The following is a 24,903-nucleotide window of genomic DNA, read 5'->3' as shown; positions in this document are numbered from 1 at the left end:
AGTCACATTTTCCACAATTCCTTTGTTCTTGTATTGGTTCCCATTTCTGTGGTGGAGGGAAGTAGACCATTTATAAATATAACATAATTTAAAGTCAGGAATGGGCTGTATTTTTCAAGGGGTTAAGTTAAAAACTGGGTGTTATGTGATCTCATATAATTCCCGAAGGATGTGTTGTCAATTACATTTACAAAATGATTTTTAAATGAATATCCACATCCATGAGTGTGACTACTTTGATATACATATAAGGATAATAAAGTGTAAAATGAACAAACAAAAAACCCAATAATTTTATACATCATGGGGTGAATACAGACATTTGCCAAATTTTCTTTCTGGAACCAGGATTAAACAACTCACATAAAAAAAATGGCAGAAAATTCTGTATGTGGTTTGTGGTCAGGCTAAATCATATCAGATTAACACAGGAGAAAATGAGTTTTAGACAGTGTAATGATATTCTTAAATTGGTTCACTGTCAATTAGTGAATTTCTGTTATTTTATTCACAAGAATTAGTATGAATTTCTTATGATCATCTAAAAAACACCACATTGCAATAATATTAACAGCATCAAATGATTTTTCAGACAAATGAATTACTACCCCCACTTGCCTTTCCACTTTATTTCATTAAAGAAGTAGGTCCCTTTTCCTTGCTTCTTTTGTAAAATTTTTAATTTCAGTATGAAGACTCTTGGCTGAGGGCTGCTTTGCTCAGAACTTCATGCCCTGGGAGTGTCTCTCATGCAAGTGGTGATGCTAATTATTTTGTGGCTTCAGAGTAGGACTGGAAGTGGCCACAGTGATTCCAAATAGTTTGGCTGTTGGTTATACAAATCTTAGTTCCTTGAGGGAAAGGACAATGGGTAATTGTTTTTTTCCCCAAAGATATTGGTGCCATGGCCCAGTTAAATCAGAGGTTTCATATTTGCTGCTAATTAGAAGGCTGAACATGTCCTCCCTGATTACAATCCTGTGAATATGAGTCAGTTGTCTCTTCATAAGCTAAACCTATTCACGTGTGGGGCAGTCTTCCACGGTTTCCTCCTTAGTTTTCTGATACTGAGATTCTGTACTTGGAACTCAGATAACACCAATTCCAGGGTGTTTGTCCTGAGATCTCTGAATGGGCATTTTCTCCTGACAGTATTTAAGTGGCTTTTCTGCTTTGGCTTTACACTCAGTAAAGGTTTATAATCTATCTTTATTTCCTAAGTCAGTACTTTTGCTCCTTATTTTACCTTTTTTTTGAGAAAGATCAGGCTAAACAGGAGGTGCAAGATAAGTCTAAAAAGAGAATCAGTCACCTGAAGAAGGTGCAAAACAAAAATGAAAAAGCAACAATTGTCTCCTAGTAATTTGCTTTGAACTAAGTTAGGTTAAGCAGCCATATAAATATCACCTTTTATTACAAATTCAGAGTTGGGCATTATTAACATTTAGACTGTAACCACCTATTATTTTAGTGGTAAATAATATGTCAATATACAAGCTACTAGGAATGTTTTTTAGTATGAAAACAAAATTCCTGAGGGAAAATAAAACATAATGCAATTTAATTTGGGGGAGCATTTCAGATTGATTTTTCATAATATTTTAGAAAATTGCCTGTTAAGATTTCAAATAACACTTTAGAATATTACTTGGTAGTTCATGTTTGATGAAAGTAATGTACCAAATACCTATGAAAACAAGCAGTTTGATTTTTGAAAATTAGAAGGTTAAATTCATATTTATTTTTTTGTCAACAAATATTTACTTCATGTCCATTATGTACCAAACAATGTGTTAGATACAAACAAATTAAAATCTGAGCTGCTCAACCTTATTTAAGTAAGTTAAAATGAATTTCCTTGCGTATATTTTTCTACTTTGTATACATTTCTGCTTCTGCTTGCTTATTTTTTTCCTCCGGAAAGAGTCTTTAATGTACAGTAAAAATAGGACTTCATTATTCATTTTTTTGGGGAAAATCTTATCTGGTAAGCAGCGTTATACTTCTTTCCTATTTGTCATAAAAAGAAATAAAATATGCAAGGGAAGATACTCTGATGGAATACAACATCTTTGTTTTTGTTTTTTTTCTGGTGCTATTAGAGCACATTTTCGTACATTTCTAATTTGCATGAAGGAATAGATTATTAATGTAAATGGGAATAATTTTCTCTCTATGTATATATATTAATATATACATACATATATTTATTTATATTTTTATGGAAACGATCAAAACATTGTAGGCAAATTAGGGGTCCAAAACATAAGAGAATTAATATCTCTTAAGAAAACATATGGTTGGTTCCTCAAAATAGAGGTGTCTTGTTGGGGCACCATCCCCAAAAAAAGCCCTAAGAACTCTCTCTAGCCTTTCTGTGCTCTTTTTCTCCGGGAACTCAGATTCCCTCTCAGAATAAGGAGATGGATGATCAGCATTGGGTCCACACAGTTCTGTTGTTTCTTTTGCTTTCATGTCTCCCTCTGTGGCCAGGATATTCATTTGGCAAGATTTATCCTCCCTCCTCCTGCAGTAAGGCTAGTTGTTAGATGGGAATATATGAGTGAGGTGAATATGAAAGCCTCTTCAGATTGGGAGTGGGCAGGGGAAGTTTGCAGCATTGAAAGAGAGTAAAATTAACAGCCATCTATTTGACAGGTACTCCCTGAAAAGAGCATATTTTTGTGGGCTGAGTGAGAAAATTTATAATCCATGTAAGAAACTGAAGAGAAGCAAGACATCTTGTTTTGGGTTATTCTCTATATTTTAAAATGAAGACAAGACTGCAGACTTCTATATTTTCAATATTCTTATATACCAATTGGAGGTATGTAAGAAAAGGAAATTCAGTCAGAATATTCCCATCTCTGGACTATTTTAAGTCTATACATAGTGAAGAAGAATCCTGGGACACTGGATAGTATATTCTGTTAATTGCATATTTCTTTTTTTCTTTTGACATTGTTTAGAAATGAAAAAAAACCCCACAGTTTAATGAAGCTGAAAATATTACACTGAGGCAGTAAAAATGAGCTGAATTGGTCTTGTTTTTACAGCCTGATCTTATTGTAATTTGATCCATTTATGGGAGGCCAAAAATTTGTAGTTCACATGACTATCTTTGATTTACTATTTAACTTATTATTTAATGGAAGCCAGTGGGGTGTAGATGGAGAAATAATTTTCTGCTAAGTACACAGACCTAGGTGGACTAAAGTTATTGCTATTACTTTAAAACACTCTGTTGGACTTCTGGTGAACAAGAAAGACGTACCCTCTCTGCTCTCTTCTCTTTGCCAAATTGCTTTTTCAAAAACTAGCATTTCTTCCTGACTTCCAAAGATCAAGGTTTATAGAACTACAATATATGATCCACAGTTTCTTTAGAGCTAGAAATTTTCAGTGACTATTTTAATTGTTTGTTAGTGTGTCCCCAAATTCATAATGGTTGCAAATATTTTTGCTTTGACAGTAATTGCATACTTAGGTTGTGAAGGGACTTGACTAGCAATTCTGATGGTATTTATAGGTCTGAACTGTAAGTCTCCCAGCAGATGCACCTATTACTTTACATACTGTTTACCCGCTTTTGGTGACATTGAGGCTAACCTTGGAGTCACCTCCCCCGCTGCCACATTCTCCTTTGTCGTACCACCATTTGTTTTTCAATTTGTCCAAGAGGCCTTGTTCATTCAGTTTTAAAACTGCGAGGTTAACAGCATTTCTTGAAACGATAAAACATATTTTGTAAGAAACTGCACAGCTGTTAAGATGTTAGAAGGAATGAGGACTTAAGCTCTTTTAAAAGCTTCTCCCAGACGCTAAATAAACCTCTCATTTTGCAATCCTACAGCCCTTTCCACCAGAGCCCAAACCAATGGCAATTGTGACTGTCTTCAAAGTGTATCGGACATGTTGTATTTAGTGCTGTTTACTTTCACAGTTCATTTATTGTCAAATAACCGACATCATCAACCAATTACATGGATTTTTTTTCAAAACAGTAATAACTTGAATTTACTAGTAATTGCAAAAGAATTGTATCTTGAATTCCTTTGCCGAGAATGTCAATGATCTAAAAGAGACTGAAATGAAAATTCATTCCCAGAAGGAAAAACAAGATGGCATACAAAAAAAAACAAAACAAAACAAAACCAAAACCAAATGGCCAATAAATTTTGTGCACTTATTTTCTGACAACTGGCTTAATTATTAGTCCCCTTATGATTTTTTGTGAGTTTAGTTTGTTTGCTTAATTTAGTTGGTCTCAGAATCTAGGATTTCCATGTTTGGTTCAGTGTCCTGGGCTAGAAGTCACAGGACGGTCAGGAAAAATGTAGTAGCAGATTTTAGGGAAAAGTTTTTTATATTTGAATTTTGTGTTGATTCTTAAAGTCATTAGATGCTAATTAGAAACTGAAATCTTACAGCCAATTTGACTGTTTAAGTAATTGAACTCTAGGAAGTCATGTCGTATGTGTTGTGAACTTTGTAAAAGAAACTCTCTGAATTAGATTTTCTCCATGTTATTCTTTATAGAGGAATAGAGGTAATATTTTCCAATTATTCTCTAAAAGGATTTAAAAAAAGTTTCATGGGCTTTTGCCTCCCATGCATTTGGTTTCTTTCTTGCTTCAAGTTACAGTTTTAAAATAAGCTATCTCTTTCAAGAGTTTTTTTTTCCCAGCATTTAATGTAATTTCTGTTAAATCTAGAGAATAGCTAAGATACTGAGAGTATTTGGGTACAGCTTGTGCTATGTTATTTCATAAAAATTGAGTTTGGTGATTACTTAATGCCAAATGAATTAAAAAATAAAACAACCCCATATTAATGAGTAACACTTGAAATTAATCATTCAGTGGACTAATAAAAAGTGTTGCTTATTTCACTACTAATCAGTCTATTAATACGTTTATTCTCTTAAAATGTGTTTGTAATATAACAGGTAATCAATGTTCATTTTCCATGATGTTTATGTTGTGATGGTCTGATCCATTTGGAGAGTAAACATTTCCCATTAGTAAACCACACACTTGGACTCTTTTAAGAGTTAGACTGCCATTTACTAAATGTTAATTAAATAATTAGCTATTCCCACATTCCCAAATAATTGCCACATTAGTGGTGTAAAATAATTAACATACTTCCTACAGTAAACAATATCAGGTTGTTAGTTTAATCACCAAAAGAACCAGACTGAAATGTAGGCTGAATACTCGATGATGATAGACATCTACTTTTAAAAAAAATGCTGCTGGTGTAAGTTTTAATTTATTTTGTGTTCACAAGGAACTAAATTTGTCTTTCAATGATTTAAACCTCACTGCTATTTTTTTATTTTGGAGAAAGTTATTTTTATAATCCACTTTTTTAGCATTAAATATTCATGTTAGATTTTTAAAAAATAAAGTGACATCCCAATTATTTTATGTGCTGGTTTAGACCATTCCTTTGATAAAACTAAAATCATTTCATGAGAGGGTTATTTAACAGGGTTATTAGCCATATCCAAAGACAGTTTCACAGCACAATAGGAAACAAAAAAGCAAAATAAAGGAATGGATAAAGAAAAATTGAGAAAATTTTTTGGAATTAGCTTTCTACAAAATTATTCTAAGACATTGTATTTCTAATATCATCTAATAGGCCATGTAAAAACAGTTTAGTTTCACACTGCTATCCATGTATGTGTGTATGTATATCTGTAGTTGATTAATATAATATACCTGACCAATAGGTAATTCACTGCTCAGTTTACAATTCATCCATGTTTTTCCTCCAGAAAATGTGATCCTTCAAAAAAGTCCATTTTATACTATCAAATGTAAAATTAACTTTTTTTAATGATGTATAAAAGGCATTTTTAGAATTAATATTTAGAGAAAGCTTTCAGGATTTCAAGATTTTCTTGCTTGTTAGAACTGCCTGTTTTCTACAATTGTCTGAAAATGTAATTTCTTAAAATAATCTGATTAGGTCTAACGGCCTCTTTAAATTGCTATTTAAACTTCAATGTAAACCACATATGTAAGGACCATTAGAGCATGTGTTCTATTTTATGGAATGCATACTTTTCCATGTTATTAATAATAAGAATCATCAAATGACTTTATCTATATATATAAAATTACTTCACTCATTTTGCTAAAATAGATTAAAAAGAAATTTTTATCCAGGCAAAAGGAAAAAGGGACAATGAAGGAGTAATTGTAAGCAAGCCTAAGGCAGTTATTAGGAGTCAGGTAAATGAGGGACATAGGAGGCAGATCCTTGCTGCTGTACGTTTTCTTATTCCTTTGGAATCTCTTTCATGTATTTCAGACATAGTTTTCAGAAATATGTATTGATAATAAGGGAAATTCTTGTCCTCATTAAGCATCAGAGAAGCTGTAATAGTGATCTGCCAAGCAGATAAGAGTTAGAAGAAAATATTACGGGTTCTTTCTTACATTAATTATTCTTTTTATTCTACTAAATGCAGCCTTTCCAGAATAAACTCAACTGAAATGGATCGTTTTCAGTTAATATCTGAAGAGAGGAAGAAACAAACGGCCATATTATTGCTGAATGTGCAAACCGCATTTAAGAGCCCACGTGTACCGACAATGACCTTTTACAGATTGAGAACAGTCCCAGGTCACTTACTCATCTGCCTTTGTCTTATGCCACAGGAGAATTCTAGGTTAGGCAAACAAACAAACAAACTAACAAACAAAGACTATTTGTACCTTTTTCCATAGTAGTCAGATGATGGAGAACTTGATTCAGGGATGGAAAGAAAACCCTCACCTGGACAAATTCCAGGATCTCTAGAAAATTTCCAAGGATTTTTATTCCTAAAATTTTCTTCAATTGAATTTGGGGTCATTAAAATTCATATCTTATTATCCTAGCATCTGGAGCCAATTTTTGTTATTAAGAATCTTATTGAAATACCACATAAAACAAAAGTTTTGGGATGGGACCTAACAGAAGTAAACTTTTTCAATGTATTAATTTTGGGTAAATTAATTAGTGCAAATTAAGACATTCTTATTATAGGATGCTTAATTCAGGCTAAATATTTACCTTTTACCTACTCTCTTTCCATATAATTTATCATTAAAATCTATAGACATGAACATGCTTTTATGCTTACCTTATGCCTTACTCATTATAGGTACTTCTAAACAGTACTTATTATAGTGCAATTTTTGTGTTGGTGAGGTTTAAAAATTTACATCTGATAAAATGTCTATCTAAGTAAAAGAAAAAATTTAAAAGTTTAAATTCGGTAAAGTATTTTTATGATTGCCTGGGTTTGCGAATATTATTGTAAAGATATGATGTCTGTCCAAAAAAAGTCCAACCATTGTTAATATAGTGAGAACAGTTTACACGACACAGGTGTAACCTGGCATCTGAGGAGAGTGGACTGGAATGCACGTGAGTGAACAATGAAGACTTCACTGAACTAGTCAGTGGGGGAGGTACATGCCATTGAGTGAGCGTGTGTACTGTGTGGCCATCGCATTCTAAATGACTGAGTGAGTAGAACAATGAACCTGCATGAGATTTTGTGTTAAGCTTGAAGATTCTTCCTCGGAACCTATTCGGATGATTCAGAAGGCTACAGCTAGGGGCAACTGGTGATTGGCAGTTGCATCAGGACAATGTGCCTGCTCATGCATCATGTTTCCTGCAGAGTCTTTTGGTGAAATATTAAATCACCCAGGTGACTCAGCCCCGTTACAACCCACATTTGGCACCCTGCAACTACTGGCTTTTCCCAAAACTAAAATTACCTTTGAAAGGGAAGAGATTTCTGAGATTTGGGCAAATATGATGGGGCAGCTGAAGGCGGTTGGGAAAATTGTGTGAGGTCCCAAGGTGCTTACTTTCAAGGGGACTGAGGTGTAATTGTCCTATGTACAATGTTTCTTGTATTTTGCATCTTTTTCAATAAATGTATTTTTCATAGTAAATGGATGGATACTTTATGGACAGACCTTGTACAAGCCCTAGGTTTAGTCAGTGTCTGCACACAGAATATTAAATATTTTATTTGTAGAATAAAAGTTTTATAATATTATATTGAGTCTGGTTAAAACAAATTCAATTACATTTTACTTAAAAATGTTAACATTTCATTGTTGGTGAAGATGTCAGTAATGCATGGACCTAATCCAGCTTATTTGTTTAAACTACTGTATAATTTTGCTAGTGCTTTTTAGTTATAAGAAAGAACCCATTAGTTATATAAACATGAGAAAATCTCCTTAGTTTGTGATCTGTGCTGTCCTAATGGAGTGCTCTTTTCACACTAAGCTCTATAAAATTGAAATATCAGGTATTAAAATGTCCAGAATATTTGTTTGAATGATGCTAAGATTTTTTTCATAGTCCCCAATAAATCTTAATATATTTTACAAAACTTAAAAATTGTGTGAATCAACAAGAAATTGTGTAAACAAATAAGGAAATCCTTTAAAATTAGCAAAAGGCATTGGTAAAAAATTCATGCAAGAAGAAATAGAGATCATATGAAAATAATCCAACCTTACTTGGAATTAAGCTAATGTAAACTAAAACAGTACAGATGCATTTTTGCCATTCATCTTGGAAGAGATAAAAATTCAGGTAATGTTCAATATAATCAAGGATTTAATAAAATGGGTGTCTTCATTTACTGATGATAGAATTAAAAACTGGGAAGAAGTAATACAGCTTTATACAATAAAATCTTAAAAACAATTTTTACCCTTGATAATCACTGACAATTCACCTTTGAGGAATCAATCCTAAGAAATGAATCAATGATGTTGACAAAGTAGCAAAATAAATCTCATAGTACATTTATATGGCAAAACATTGGAAGCAATTGACATGCCCAATGAAAGAGGAGAAGTAATTAGATTCTGGTGTACAACAGTGGTTCTCAAAGTTAATTTGAGTATCAGAACCACTTATTATGAATGCAGATGGTCGAGCCTAGCCTTGCCATATGAAATTCTTCTGAATTGGGTGCAATGTTTCTACATTTTTACAGAGCACCCTGGGTGATAGTATTCATAAGCACCAATGATCCTTTTGACTGAATGTTTTACAACTATTACATTTTTAATAACAAGAGAAAATGCTTATAGTTAAGTGAAAAAAGGAAACAAATTTGTATATTCATTGTGATCTTAATTTGAGAGTAAAATATTATATAAATTAATGGGAAAATATAGTTATGGAGGGATTATAATTAATTTGGATTGCATTTTAATCTTTAAATTTCTCCACCCACCAAAAATTTTCTACAATGAAAAGAGATACTTTAGTAATCAGTAAAAAACAAACAAAAGCTCTCTCAATTATTTTATAATATAATTTCTAATAGAATTGTTTTTATGCAAACCAAAATACATATTTTAATTTTGATCAAAAAAAAATTGAGGAAGAGGTAGAGTTTAGGGATTATTCTTAAGAATCTCAGAAAAACATTCATCGTTCCTGATTATGTGGTTTGATTTGATCCACTTGGTTTTGTGTCTCTAGCCATAGGCTGGAGGACATGTGATAAATTTGGTTTCTACTAAAGTTCTACCTCTTTTGAGGGGAACAGATCAGACAGAGAAATACTAGGGGGCCTACCCTATCAGATAGGATCTGCAAGAGGTTAATAGAACTTTAAGTGGATTAGAGAGGTCTTGATGTTTTCATACGTAGTTACATGGAAAAGTTGAGTTTTTTCCCTGAAGCTGAATTAAATGATTGTGATGGTGAATAGACTTGAGTCCTGCTAAGTGGCCATTAAAAATAATGTGTGTGTGTGTGTGTGTGTGTGTTATCTGTTTTTACAAAAAGAGATTCCATGCCTAGAAACTATGGTAGCCCCCAAGAGAAAAAATATATTTCAATTCTTTGAAAAAATTTTTAAAAATTCAGTTTTTGAATATTTTCTACATATTCACTGTATCCTTTTGTTTTTGTTTTCTTTTTTGGAGGCAACCTAAAATTCTAGGTTGGAAAACTAATTTGATTTAAACTTTTTTATCTAGCAGGGAAGTATAGAAAGAATTTTTTTTTCTGGACTACTCTAATAAGAAAGTAGTAATTTCATAAAAAATCAATAATAACTATGTATACTATTCATTCTGTTATTTACATGAGGTTGCATTGTCAGTATTGTAACAAGCGATATATACATTGGCAAGGAGGTGAAAAATCATGAGATTTGACTTTTGTGGTTTAATTAATGATATCCCCCCAAATAAAGGTGAATGGAGGAAATTAGCAGAAAAACTGAGAATTTACAAAAAACCCAAGAACTTTGTATAAAATGAATTCATGACACTGAGAAAAAGAACTGTTTTATCAATCAAGAAATTATAAAAATTAAATAAAAATCAATAGGCTGTCAAATGATAAAGAGTTAAAGACTAAATATGTCTGATCTTAAGGAAAGGCATTTGGGTTCAGTTTCAACCTCTATCAGCTATTTAGGCCTGGAGAGTAATCAATTCTCAGCATTAACAATGCTTCACTAAGTTTCCCATTTAATTTGTAGCTGCCATATTATTTTTCTTCCCAAATTATTCCTTTCAGTAAACAAGCACAAGACTCTCTTTGCTTCATTGGATTTGTGCCCTCATTTCCAAAAGCAAAATTTAAGATAAATTACTATGCAAACATTTTTTAGAAAAGATACTAAGTTTTTCACTCCAGTTTGCTTAGGCAATGACAAGACTTGCCTAAATGGCACGACTGATAAATAATTTAGTATCAAAATTAGGAGGAAATTTTTTTTTTGTGGAAAGACAAGTCAGACCCAACATGATTTATAAAGATCATTTGAAACCCACTTTGATAAGACATATAGGCAACTAAGTTAGTATATAGAAAGATCTATGTGTTTCATACTCCAGGTGAATCAAAGAGAACAGAACAAATTAGACACTAGGTTGGATTGTAGGCATTGTCTCTAAATTGTGTGCTGTTTAGAATTTGCCTGACTAATTCCTTTTTGTGAACCAGGTCTGAAGAATGTGATTCTTTGAAGGAACATTGTGATTTTTGTGAAGATGTCTACCAGTAATTTTAATTTGAGCACTAGCTAGTGATTGTGACAAATGAAAAATTTAATTATATTTTTAGTGTCGAGTGTATTTTTTTATATAACAAATATATCAGACAGTTAAGTTTTATGATTTTTGTCAATTTTTGGTCACAGAGTACAATTTTTTATCCTCCTTTGGGACACGGACCTCTTTTAGAAGTTGATGAAAGCTGTGGGTACTTTTTCAGGAAAAAGGCACAAACTTAGGAAACCACAGACTGGCATACAATTTCAAGTGATTCATGGACTTTGGAAGGGCAATCATGAACACAGGTAAATATCTGTTCTAGATTCTAATAACAGTTATTTTAAAATCAATTAATGACTACTTTCAAGTATTGCTTTTAAAGGTAAAAGAAATAAAAATATTTCTACGACCCATGAGAGCCCTAGAATTATAACGGAGAAGAGATTATTAGACTGTAATTTGGTGGAAAGGAAGTTTCTAAGCACTAGCCTCAATCTGTGATCATTCTGCAAGCATATAATATGCAGGGCTTCTTCAAGGACTGTAAATTAAATTAATAAAAATTAGAAATAAAACTGCCAAAAAATTCTTTCAGTTACCATTACATAATATTGAGAAAACAGCAATTATTCATATTAAATAATGTAAATTTTATTTTATTTGTGGTCACCTTGGGGTGATGTTTGAGATAATATGGGATAAATTCTCTGCCCCAAACCACTCTATGGTTACTATCATCATCTGGGAACAAATCATACAAAAAAGGGAGAAAAAGGTTTCAAAGGGAGACCACAGCTACCTGCATTGTGAAGTGCTTCAGATTATCTCTGAATATCATTCACTTTAAAAATTGTGATTATTATTATTCTAAAGTAAAATATCAAAAACATAGGATCTGGTGTCTGTTACTCAGTGAGTGTAAACTATTCAGCAGAGCTAGGCTTTTCACCAGATGCCTCACCTGGGCCCGGACCGCTGTTTGCTGTGTGGACTGCCCCGCTCCCTGGCTAGGTTCTTTCATCTCCTAGACCATGCTCCTTATTCTCTTTATATGATTTCCAGAATTCTACACCATTCCATGGGCCAAAGATCATGTTTCTGTTTTCCATCCTTTGCTGATTCTTAGAAACTCCCATTATTGCTTTAAAGGACTAGAATCCTAGAATTTCTTGAGTCAAAATGTGGTTTAGAGGTTGACTTCAGCTTTCTCATTTTACAGACATGGTCACTGGGGTCTAACGAAAGTTAGGTGACTTGCTCACCAAAGCCCAGCTGGGGTCAGGTCTTCTGCCTTCTGGTCCAGTGCTCTTTCCCACTAGGGTACATTTCCTTTTTATTAGTACACTTTCCTGTGTAGTTAAACTATTATTCACCCCTCTATAGCTCTCTTAGGGAACTTCGCTTTTTCCTGAGAAGTTTGTCGGGCTTGGTAGGGGTTATGCCTGATTAAGCTTGGAGTCATCTATTCCCCTCACTAGCAAGCTGGCAACTTTTATCCTCTCTGACCCTTTAAATGCCCTTTAATCTGAGACCAAACCTCAAAGGCAGGTAATCTTGTCAACTGATCTCACCCTTTTTAAATATTCAAGAAGGAAGTATGGTAGATAACTTCCTTTAGAAAACAATACAAATAACCTATATGATAACTTGATTAGAATGTAACATTCATTTTCTTCCAAAATAGGTGTACTTTGATACATGCAAGATTTATAATGATTTAAGTTCTAATCTTTTAAGATATGTAATCGTGGATCCCCAAGATTAACATTATAAGGAAACTTCAGTATATTAGATTAGAAAAATTTTCATAGAAGACATAGAAATGTAAAAACAGATAATGAAAGAACAAAACCAATCACAAAAACTTATCTCATCTTTGAATTTTCATTATTCCTCCTTTCCTATAGCCAATTATCTATCAAGAACAATTTTTCTGAGAAATGTCTTTCAAATTTATATTTTCATTAGTATTACACAGGCGTCAACTTAGTCAAAGTCTTTGTCATCTGAGCCAGGATCCACTGACTTTCTCAATCCATTCTCAGCTGCCAACGTCACAATCACTTTGCCTCTCTGCTTGTTTTTCAGTGCTTTGTCAGAAACCTTCAGTGATTCATGATTGTTTCCAAGACACTATTCTATTCTAATTTTTCAGACATTCAAGTCTTCCCAACACTTCATCTTACACATACCTTTTAAAGCATAATTTTATTATGTTTTATTGAGTCAGGCACTGTGTCAATTTCTTAATATTCTTATTGAATCTTCATTGAATCCACATGGCTAGTAAATGACAAAAGTGGGGCTGGCATCCAGTTCTGTGTAATGCAGAGCCAGCCTCCTAACCACTCTGATTCCCCAAATAGCTTTCTCTCCCTCCAGCCAGTCTACTAGTTTCCATATACTCCCAAAGACATTTTATACAGAAATGACTCTAGTCTTATGACAGAAACTTCTACAGGGATTTCTTTATTTCCTTCTTAGCTTTTCTGAAGTTCTTATCATTTTCTAGTAATCACTCATTGACTTACCATTCAATTGATATTTATTAGCTAGTACACCTGAACCTTTTTTATGAGGTGTTCCCCAGATACTCTAGATTCTTTTTTATTTCCTGCTTCTTTAAATGGTCTGTTATCTGGAACACTCACATTTGCTTTGAGTCACACATTATTTTACAATGTTGTCTCTGTACATTTTTTTTCTTCTTCTTAGAGGACAATAACTGTGTCTTATGGTACCTTATACCTTTCTCAGTCTTAATACAGGACAAGAAATATAGTTGGCATGCAATGACTACATGAAGAATTGATCTCTCAGTGAGTTAACTTAATGTGCTACTTTTCAAGTAACTTATTAAAATGAAAGAACAGCATGTTGGGCAATAAAAGGAAATCTTTTGACCATGGAACTTAATGAATTTTGAGAAGATCTCATATAAAAAGCACTTTAAAACAAAAACAAAATAAAATAAAAAAGCAAAAAGCTTCAAAACTGTCTATTAAATATTGGCAAGAGGGACATAAAAATTGCTGATTCTAGCATCATTATGAATAATGGAAGCAATTTGGCCCATTGTATAAAATTTATCTAAAGAGGTATTTCAGTCAGATCAAAGATAGTTAAAATAAAGGGACCATCAGTTCAGTTTGTGTAGATGGACAAGAAAAGAATACTAAATGATAAAATCAAATAAAAATTTGTTATTAGTATCAAGGAAAATCGGATACTTTCAACCAAACTGTAAGATGAAAATTCCCAGATAAGGGTATGTTTCAACTCAGTTCTAATCTACTTATGTGCAGCAAACATATCACATTTAGAAAATACTTCTGCTTCTAAATTTATTACTTAGAACAGTGTAATTCAGCACATTTTTAGAAATTAAAAATTACATTTATCATCTACACATATTAAATGCCAACTATGTTTGGTTTAATTTAAGATTTATTTTACTTTAAATGTAAATATTTATTTAATTCACTAAATATGTCTAGTTAAGATTTATATGCAAATATTTTACATTTCCCATCAAGTTCTTGAGAGAAAAAAAATTAAACTTTCAATTTTTCTTTCTTAAATAAGAAAGGTTTCATGTTTAATTGATCTTGTTTTATCTACCCTCACTTCTGGCTTGGATTTTGCTTAGATGGGAGAATGGAACAAATAAAAAAAAGAAAATTGAGTGATAAAAATAGGTATTGTAGATCTAGGGATTGCTTGCTAATGGGGTCTTGAAAGGAAGCTGTCTGAACCTGCCATTCAAAGGGAGCTCAAAACAAGAGAGCATATAGCTTTTCTGTTATTCTCTGAAAATGGCTGAAGCTTAAGCATTATAAGTCCATGTATCTTTAAAGGTTTTAAGTTTTTGCCATTCTAAGTGAAACACAGAGTTGCTTATCTTTGAGAGCAACAAGGCTCATAATCATATTTCAAAACAAATATATTCTAACCCCCATTTATTTTTATTAAACAAGTTAAATGAGAAAAAGTGACCAAATGTTTAAATTCTTAAAATACCCTCACCCACAGTTGCTTCTGTTAGTGTTAATGCTAGGACATCTTATATAGTCTTTCAGTTATTTGTTTGTCCTCAGAAGTTGGGTACTTCTTAAGTAACCAATTTGGCCACTATCATTAACTGTTTTAATATACCTAACAGATTGAATAAATTAATATAAGATTAATATTTTTCACTGTACTGAGCAACAAAACAAAACAAAAAATGGTGTTCATTTCAACTTTGGGTTTTCCAAAAGAACTAAGACACTATAGAACCACCATCATTCTTCCCCTGAGTGAGATTACCATGAAATCTTTCATAAGAATTTAAAGTACACAGCAAGTCTGCCTGACATAACTAATGTTTGTGTGGATATCAAATTCTAATACATAAATAGTCTGCTAAAAATACTGTGGCACTTTTCTTTCATGATTGCTTAGGCAATCCATATATCTGGCATCTTAAAATTTAGGAATGAATAAATCAGGTATGAACAATATGCCTCAGATATACCCTATACTTTTTGCTAAAGACTCAATGAGTGAGAAAGTCAAAATCAGGTTTTATTTGATACGTGACAACAAAATGCATTACCTGCAAGAAGTTCTGTGCTTAGGTTCCTGGTTTTGGTGCCTAGTGTAATATCATTATAGTGTATGTTGGTATATAAATCACCTATTTCATGTGTCCTCTTATGTATGTTCCCAATCATATGACTACTATGATTCCTGCTCAGAAGACAATAGTCTTTAACAAAAATATACCCTTCCAAAATTATTTCTTTCATTAAAAAATCTCAACAATCCAACATTAAAGTGATGCAAAATTCAAGGATGTTTGTCACAAAACCACAGACCTGTGCTTCTGAAAAATGATTACCATTTACTGGCAACAAATTGCCTGAATTCTCATTATTTTTCACACATTTCTTCTTCTTAAAATTTCCTTCTTATTGAGCCCTGATTGTCTTAGTTACCTGATCCAAAGCTTTCCTAAAATCTACTTCGGTCACACAAGATCTAGCCTCTTTGGAAGGCAACGATAGCAAAGAACTACAGCCGCATAGGATCTGGGAGCTGGTCCCTTCATAATCCATACGGTCTGCCTTTCTTCTGATATTTCAAATTCTGGATGCTTTTTAAATTACCTAACTTGTTTCTCACCCTGGTTTTCTCCCCTATGGAAGGGCAATTTGAAACAGTACCAAAGGCAGGCAATACAGATGATTTCCATGGACAACAACATAAAACATGAGAGGTAACAATGGAAACCACTAAAAGCAACAGAAGAGGCCTGGAGAGAGGATCTATAAGCATGAAGAAATACTGCTCATGACAATAGTACTTCCTTTTCTTTTTCTAACCATAGTTTTCATATGGTACCTGAGAAATCTAATTAAGTCTATACAACTTCACATCAGAAGTCTCGCCTGTTTATATTTAAAATTATATCATCTAAATTAAATCAGCTGATTATTTTAATAAAAAATTTGTTATAATGATATATTTGCCATAGAAACACTGGATTTTAGTTTTAATATTTTGCAATCCCATTATTTATTATGGTTTGATTGCTAGTTACTATCCATATTCTACACACAGAGAAATTAATAGTTAATGACCATTTCCTAAGGCCTATGGAAGAATCTAATCTTTAATGGAAGACTGGCACTGATATTTAATGATGATGGAAAATATTAGCATATAACTGATATGACTTGTCTAAAGGTTTTATTTTTTTTCTCCTCTATACCATCTGTAAGTGGATGTTCAATTAACTATATACATAGATAGCAAGCTGTTTTGCTAATGCTGGTGGGTTAAAAAGTATAATGGTATAAAAAAGGTATAATAAAAAGAATTAAAAAACAGGTGGGGGAGGGGTTTCCTTCAAATGGATGGAACCCATTCTTTTGAAAGAAAACTCCCCTCTTACCTTCGTCCTGGAGCTCGTTAGTTCTCCTCTGTCCTCCTCCTAGGGGAGAAATACCCAAAGTTAAACAATAATAGAACATGGTCTTGTATTAAAGTCAAGTTCAGTTCTGGCCAACCCCTTCCTCGGGTCTCACAAGACACTACCAACTGCCTGATATACTGGGGGTTCATTGAATTGAATTTAAATCCATTTTAAGGATTAAGCCAAAGGGGAAAGAACTGAAGAATGACTAAAATTAAGGGGATTAATGGAAGGACATTGTTTGAGTAATAGTTATCAGTCAGAGTCAGTCATGGGGGTGTATGATGGGGAACACTTAGAGTTCCTTAGGGAGGGGGCATACTGTGGCGTTCCAGTTTGTCTCCCTGATGTTCTCTGTGTTTTTGAGGGTGAAATGATAGCGCTACAAGCAACGGCATGTTTGGAGGGGCAGTACTACATCTAATATGGACAAGAATTATTATAAAAATAAAAAAAATTTAAAGGGTGATTAGATGAAGGGTTAGGAATAAATCTGAGAGATGGGTATTACCAGAAACTATGTGCTTGTTTGTTTTTTTTAAACAGGAAATCACAGGTAGGGTAAAGGTGGGATTTTTATTTATTTATTTATTTAAATAAAAAAAAAAGAAGAAAGACTCTTAATAGACTCCTAATGTCTTTGGAGAGAAACAAGGCAGCATAGTGAAAGCAGCACGGATTTGGGAATTAAACAGTGATGGCCTTTTATTCCAGTTCTATCATTAATCAGTTCTTTGACCTGAGTTTCAGCAGTATCATCTGTCCAGCTGAAGATATAGTAGCACCAATGTCAAATTGTGGGGAAAAATATATTCGTATACATATTCTTGCTATACAGTAGTTGTTAAATTTTATTTCCTTTTCCTTTATGTGAACTCTGATGCAGTTTTTTCTTATTTGAATTACTTTGTCTCTTTTGAAACTACTGTTTAATTAACTGAGCTCAGAGTCAGTTCCTAGTTACCCTTTGGCATAATTTCAGAGACAGTGACTGGGTCCCATAATAAAATACCAGACAATTGATTGAATTCTGTGAGACATGAAGGAAAGAGGAGACCAAGAATGAGCCTGAACCAATACAAGATCATGTGCTATTGTTATTTAACTTTGGGTAACTTATTAAAATTCTTTATCAAGTAAATGACATCAGGTGAGAAAATGGATGTACTTTGGAACCTTGGGTTGTCACAATATGTTCCAGAGATGTCAAAATGAAGGATGTTGTAATCATTACGTTAATGGCCATTATGAAAGGTGCAGGAAAAAAACAAAAACACTCTATGGCAGGTTCTATGTTATACTTCTATTACTGTTACCATTTGTTTAGTGTTACATTCATCTTATAAACTTTAATCAGCTTGAAGTTACATAATAAAACTCCTATAACTGTAAACACACGTTTTCCTCTTGTTCTTCCTTGGGTGGGAACTTTGACTTCATTCATTATCTTTAATAGACATTCTAAAAGTGGCTTTTTTTGGTAAACCAGACTTTTATCTAGTGAACTCTATAAATTCCAAAGAACATATACAGAAATAGAGCATTTCATTTTTTTCTGAAACAAATACATTCAGAAATTGTAAAGCTGTGCTATAAATCGAGCAAACAAATTGTGTTTTATGAAACACCTACTTCATTCATGGAAACCACTTATATGACAGACTTTTGAAGGAAATATCTTTATCTTCTGAAATGATCTGAGAATCTATGAGCAAGAATAACTGTGTACACTGCCTGGATTGAGCAAAATTATGGCAGCTGCACAGTCTTCATGCTTCAGGGCATAAAATGATAGTTATTTGTGATGAGGGAAAAATGAAAAAGAAATGAAATGGTACTGAAATACTTGGTGTTATTATGATGCTCTTAAAAATCACTCTCTCAAGCATGATATATTGAAACACCACAGGATACCACATTACATGGACCACTTTTTATCATATTTAAATATGAAAATACATGCTTTATTTAAAAAATCAAAGCAATTCCTTCTCTGTGCATGTGCTTTACTTTTGCTGTGTTATTCCCTTTTTTATATCATCCAACGAATTTGGTCAGATTTCTACCTTGCCAAAAGTTTGGTGTTGGTATATAATTTTAAATGTCTATATATAGGCATATGAGACCTGTGTCTGTTTCTAGTTCTATGGTTTTTACAGGGAAGTGCTTTCCTTAAATACCTTTTCATTTCACAATGTAGACAACTGTGACAAAAGCAGCTATTCACTGAAGAAGTGATTTATTTAATTCCAAAACTGGACCAGCTTCTATTGCAGTTCTGGGAGTGAATTTTTCCCGTCTTATTGTCTGCAACTTCAAAGAGGTATAAGATAATTCTTTGGTTGTTTTCCTAAAGATAGTTCAGGGCATAACTCAGAATGTCAGACTCTCAAAGAGGGAAGGGAATTTAGATGTCATTGGTGTAGTGTGCTAAGAGATGTTCAAAACCCCTATGCTTCTACCTGAACAACTCATTGTTAAGTATCATTGCCAACTTTTCCCATTTTGGGAACCAGTTTTAATTGTAAAATCTTTCTTTGTGCTGACTTAAAATCTCCCTATGTGTAATTTCCTCAACCTAACAAGGGTTTATCTCTTTTTTAATATAAATTAAACATTATAGTCTCTAGAACTCTATATGGGTATTTTCAATATGTCTGGAAATTATCAATGTTGCTGAAATTACAGCATGGAAGAATGATGGAAACTTTTTAGTAAGTTCTCAATGTAAATTATATCTATTTATATATAATATAGGTGTATATTATATATAGTTCTTTTTCCATAAGAGCACTGGAGAGAGTCAGAAGACCTCAGTGTTAATCTCAGCTGGGGGACTGTGGGCAAGTCACTTAACATCTCTAATTTATAATGCTTTCTTCTAAAATAAAATGACGTTATTGGAAGATTGAAAGGAGCAAGTAAACAAATACATATGGAAATGGTTTGAAAACTATAATGCTATATTGTTACTATTATTGTTTCACTTTAGAAATATACTGCTCAGTATACTTTAGCATTTCATAGTAAGCCAAATTTAAACATTGTCTCATAAAGCTGAAAAAAATTACAGACATTAAATTATACATTATCTGATTCTTTGCTCTATATGATATTATCATTGCGATATTGTTTAATAGAAAGTAATAGAAAGTTTTTTTTTTTTTTTTTTTTGCCTGTGTTCTCTACTTTTTCCTCTGGGAGACAACCTGAAGTCAGATTTCCTTAGATCTTATCTACTTCTATTTATCTCCAACTAGCTTCAAATATATGCCCAAGGTTAGGGTACTGACTTAGGGCTCTAGATACTTGCTTTCATTTTAAGTTTTATTTTTCTCATTTTTTCCTTCTTTTTATGCTAAAGGCACTAGCAACACAGAGCAGCTATTGTTGCTGATAATGCTTTTCTGATTTTATTTTTTTTGTAGTCCTAGTTGCAAATGCCTGAAAAGATGGGAGGCTAGCAGCTGGAGATATAATAATGATATGGTCTCTTAGTCACTAATAAGGTTTTGACCCTTTATCATTTCAAAAAAGATGTTCAGAAGTTGCTGATCTGTCAGCCCCAAATATGAAACAACTAGGATTCCGTGACAGCAGAGACCCGTCTCCTATGCAGTTCTTGGCAGTTTTATACAGTCTTCCGTGCGGCGAAACAGCAATGGAAAGGGGTCCACACATTCACATTTTTGGTGAACATGAGGAGCTCTTCGTGTCACATTTGTTTGATTTATTCCAATTTGATTCTTATTTTGGCTAACCCAGATATTTAACACTTAGAGAAAACAGATGGAATTTTAAACATTTCTGTAAAATATTGTCAGTGTGTCAGTTTCTTCATTGAGTATCCCAGGAATAAAAGTAAGCTATGTAAAATCTAATTTATTTCAGTGTGATGTGATGTGATTTTGTATGGCCTGTGGTATTTAAAATAGTAGATTTCTCTCACATTTCAGTATTGCATATTTTGAAAGGCAGACTTGATGGTAGGCATAATTTTAGGCCTTTAATTTTTTCTTCAATGTTGAGTTGTGTGATATCAGAGGGGCATTTTGAAATGGTTTTGCAAGGTTTTGAAAAAGTATTTCATTCTGTGGGTGAGTCCTAACAATGATTTTTGGGTTTACAGAAAGTATGAAATCTGTCCACTTAAAATAAACTACTTTTGATCATGAAAAACACTTTTGTGTTATTAAGGAGACTATATTGTGTGTTCACAGTATTTGTAACTTCTGTTAATATAATTATTACATATAAAATATTTTCATAATCAATGTAATGCTTGATCTGAGAGGGCTTGGGACCAGGACTTATTTTTGAGAGTCAAATGGTGATTTTTTTCTCAGGTGTTACCAGTTGCATATAATACTATGTTTGTGGAAAAATGATCAGAAAAGAAAAGTTATGGGACTGAGTTGGTGGAAGACAATTAAAATAAGTGACCTATAGTTTCTTATTCCCAGCTAAATTACAATAAACTATAATTCTAAACCAGGGCCTTTACTATTTTTCCAGCTCATTACAAGCAACTGCCGAACACTTTATTTTCCTTTTCTTAAATATGAATCATAAACTAGCCCCATCTTGGCTGATAGTATCTTTAGACACAAAAGGAATCTAGTAACTTCTAAAGTTCTAGATGAGTGCTTTCTTATATACTATGCTAAAAGAAATGGATACATTTTCATGTTTATGGAAAACCATTACTTACTTATGATGTGCTTAGTAGATGTTTATTATTAGTATAAAACTGCATTAAAACAGCATCATATAGAATTCTGCATTTAGGAGTATATTACATCTCCAAAATAAAGTGAGCTTTATAGTATTTTATTATAGGTATTTTGGAGTTTTATGGTAACTGATTACCACACTCCCTCCAAAGTCCTCTGTGCGTATATTTTCTAAAATACCCTTTATATAACTAATTATTCCAAGTATAAAGACCCCCTCTCTTCCCTCTCTTCTGCAGTCCCTCCTCACCCTACCTCCACACTCTCTGCTAAGAGAGCCCTGGGTCCATAAGGGGTAAAAGTCTACTCTGCATGACTATCATGCTTCTCCTTTTGCTTCTACAGAACTGTTCAGGGTAGTGAGAGTTATGACCTCTGAGAATTCTCATGGCTCCTCCCCCTGCAGCCTGGGTTGAGGTCTACCGGGTTGGAACTTTCCTAGTGTCCTTTCCATTAGGAAGGTAAATCTAGCGAATAAGATCCTACACAAATAATGCATAAAAAGTAAAAGCAACCACCAATAAAACCCCTGATCGTTTGTCCTTGCTGTTCTTCTGAAGATAAATTAGCACTACTCCTAAGCTTAATGCAGGCAACTTCGTGGTTGTACATTTCAAGGGCATTTACTATCTATAGAAGTCATGGTCCAATCTAAGGTCTTGTAGGGAAGAAAATTAATCTGACACATTTTCTTAATTGAGTATTGAGGGCCAAAGAGCAGCTTCATAGCTACTATCAAAAGCTACATTACGCATAACAGAACACCAATTTTTGGGGAGAATTTAACTATTGGTCCAGAGAAGGATGAGTGTGAGGAAATGGAGCAAACCCAACAGAAAAGGAGTAGCACTGAAGTCTGATATATTTGAATCTACATTGGATTCTGTCCTCTGCACATGAGCTCCATGCGTAAATCAACTCTGCCTTTGATCTGATCATACTATCACAATGACATCACAAAATTGTCTTAGTGTCCTTTCCTGTCATGGAAGTGAAGGCTTTTCATGCTGTCACATCCTGTCACATCCTGTCAACTCATGCTTGCCAGGCAGTGTTGAGGACGTTGGAAGCCCCACATGGATAATTTCTCTGGTGTCAAATGTTTGTCCTATTGCTGAGACTTTATATGCATGCCTCATCCTGACTTATCTGGTTCCATGTGAAAATAGAAGCAGCAGATCCAGGCACACTAACCTGCTGCTCTTGCTGTTTTCCAAGTTCCAGGATTCCCAGTTTCATAAATTTCCCTTCTATCTCTTCCCACTACAATCAGTTCTTTTGTTTTGGAGATCTGTTGAGATAATTTGCTTTGAATACCTGGACTTTATCTTCTTACTAAAGTGTCTTAGTTGTGTCTCTACCTAAATTTCAGTATTGCCAGGGCCTTGGCAGGGGTGTGGGTCCTTTCCAGCCCTGGTGTTTTTAGCTTCAGTTCTAGAACCCTCATCTGGACTTCCACCCACCAGAACAGAAAAGAGGGATCCAAACACACAGACCTTCATGCACTTGCTCGGCTGTTCCTTTGTGTCCCCTTTTTAACCTGATCATTAGCACTGGAATCGCTTCCGTAAACCATTCCTCATAATGAACTGAACCTTAAAGATGAGTGATACCATATAGAACCTGTCTAGCTGCCAGCCATATACCAGGAGAAAACTCTTAAATACATTATGAATGTAGACATAAATTTATCTACAGCACATTTATCACAGATCAGATTATGAACTTAGGTGTTAGATATAACTTTATATGAACTGTGGTTTTAGATATAACTTTATGTTTCCCAAGTACACTTGGTGTATACAGATCAAGGCTGCTTGAGTTGCTCGGTTACAGGTTTGCACTCACATTGGTTGCAGGATGACGCTGAATTAATTTGAATCGTTTAGGATATAGATATTTTTTGGAAGACTATCTTTTTAGAGTTTGCTTATAAGACAGTTATGTGGAACTAAAGAGCAACAGGTTGGAATGCTGGCTTTTCTTAGAACTGTCAGAATTGATATTTTGTCTTAGGTCTGTCATCAAATCAGTTTGTGAGAGCTTAAACTATTAAACTTCTTTTGTAGCAGTTCTATCTTTTTAAATTTAATTCTCTTTGAAGTGGTAAAAACTAAAACAGCCCAAAATTACACATTTTCTTAGTCAAGTTATTATAACAGTTTCTAAACCTAATAGTAAGAAGTTACACAGAGGAAAATATTGAATTTAGAAACATTCCAACCGTGGCATTCCCTACAGTACCCACAACGCATCCTCAGAATGAACAACTTACGAACTACCTGGTGAATACTCAGTTCAAACTCAAAAACTACCAGTTGAATGAATTGGCATGAGTGAAGGGAAATCATACCAGCTTTTTTTTCTTTCTAGTAGAAAGAATGGCAAAAATGTATAATGCCTGGCGAATCTTAAAAAATGCAGAAAAATGCAACGTTTTTCCCCTTTTCATGGGGAACTGTAATTTCAATCATTTTTCAATTACAGGAAAGAGGCTAATGAAAAATCTAGAATTTCAAATGGCACTGGGCATTTTATGTTTCCTATTGTATTCAACATTTCGGAAGGGAAGGATGAAGTACTTGGATTCTAGAGGGGCATCTTTTCCCCAAGACACATGTAGCCCTGCTACTTTACCATGTAACATCTCAGTCTGTGAATGCAACATACTCGGTATCCACAATAAACATCAGCATCTCTAATGGTAAACTGGGTAAGTGCTTAAGCATATCACAGCTGTGGGGATTGTGTATATTTTTGTGTGTGTATGCTGAGAGGTGTGATTGATTTTTGTGTTGTGTGTGTTTTCTAATCCTTAGTCCAACAGACTACATTCTAAAACATAATGGGATCACAAAAAGTAAGTTATCTGTAGCATCTTTTAATATGGGACCAAAAAAGTTATGTTCATGAGCAAAAATATCTCTCTTTCCATAATAGTTAAAATACAATAAAAATTGTGTACAAATCACTTGCAACTCATTTCCAGAAAACAACTTAAAAGTTTATTCACTTTGAGGTCAAATGCTGCTCAGTAATATTGTTTTCATTTTTATAAATATGTAATTTTATGTTCGTTTAGTGTCTACATGAAGTATTAATATTTGACTTGTCACTAACACCAAAAATAGACTACAGCTTTATTCTTATAACACTC

At 33.4% G+C, this 24,903-nt stretch overlaps 1 protein-coding gene across 8 annotated transcripts in view; it reads right to left on the bottom strand.

The window, feature by feature from the left end:
- GRIA4 (glutamate ionotropic receptor AMPA type subunit 4) overlaps positions 1-24,903 on the bottom strand; it is a 386,291-nt gene that overhangs the window by 11,591 nt on the left and 349,797 nt on the right. For 2 of the 8 annotated variants that reach the window (XM_054592511.1, XM_054592515.1), the window contains exon 15: positions 3,610-3,724. The exons of 5 other annotated variants lie outside the window; for them this stretch is intronic. In XM_054592511.1, coding sequence (XP_054448486.1) covers positions 3,610-3,724 — 115 coding nt within the window. Of the gene's footprint in view, positions 1-3,609; positions 3,725-16,992; positions 17,032-24,903 lie in introns of all 8 variants that reach the window. One more of the 8 variants, XM_054592517.1, reaches the window with a different exon arrangement.

The sequence above is a fragment of the Pteronotus mesoamericanus genome, unplaced genomic scaffold, assembly GCF_021234165.1.
Source record: "Pteronotus mesoamericanus isolate MK-2021 breed Mesoamerican mustached bat unplaced genomic scaffold, CSHL_Meso_final scaffold_36, whole genome shotgun sequence".
Lineage (NCBI taxonomy): Eukaryota > Metazoa > Chordata > Mammalia > Chiroptera > Mormoopidae > Pteronotus > Pteronotus mesoamericanus.
Note: the sequence above shows the minus strand (reverse complement) of the source record. Positions and strands in the feature narration are given on the sequence as shown.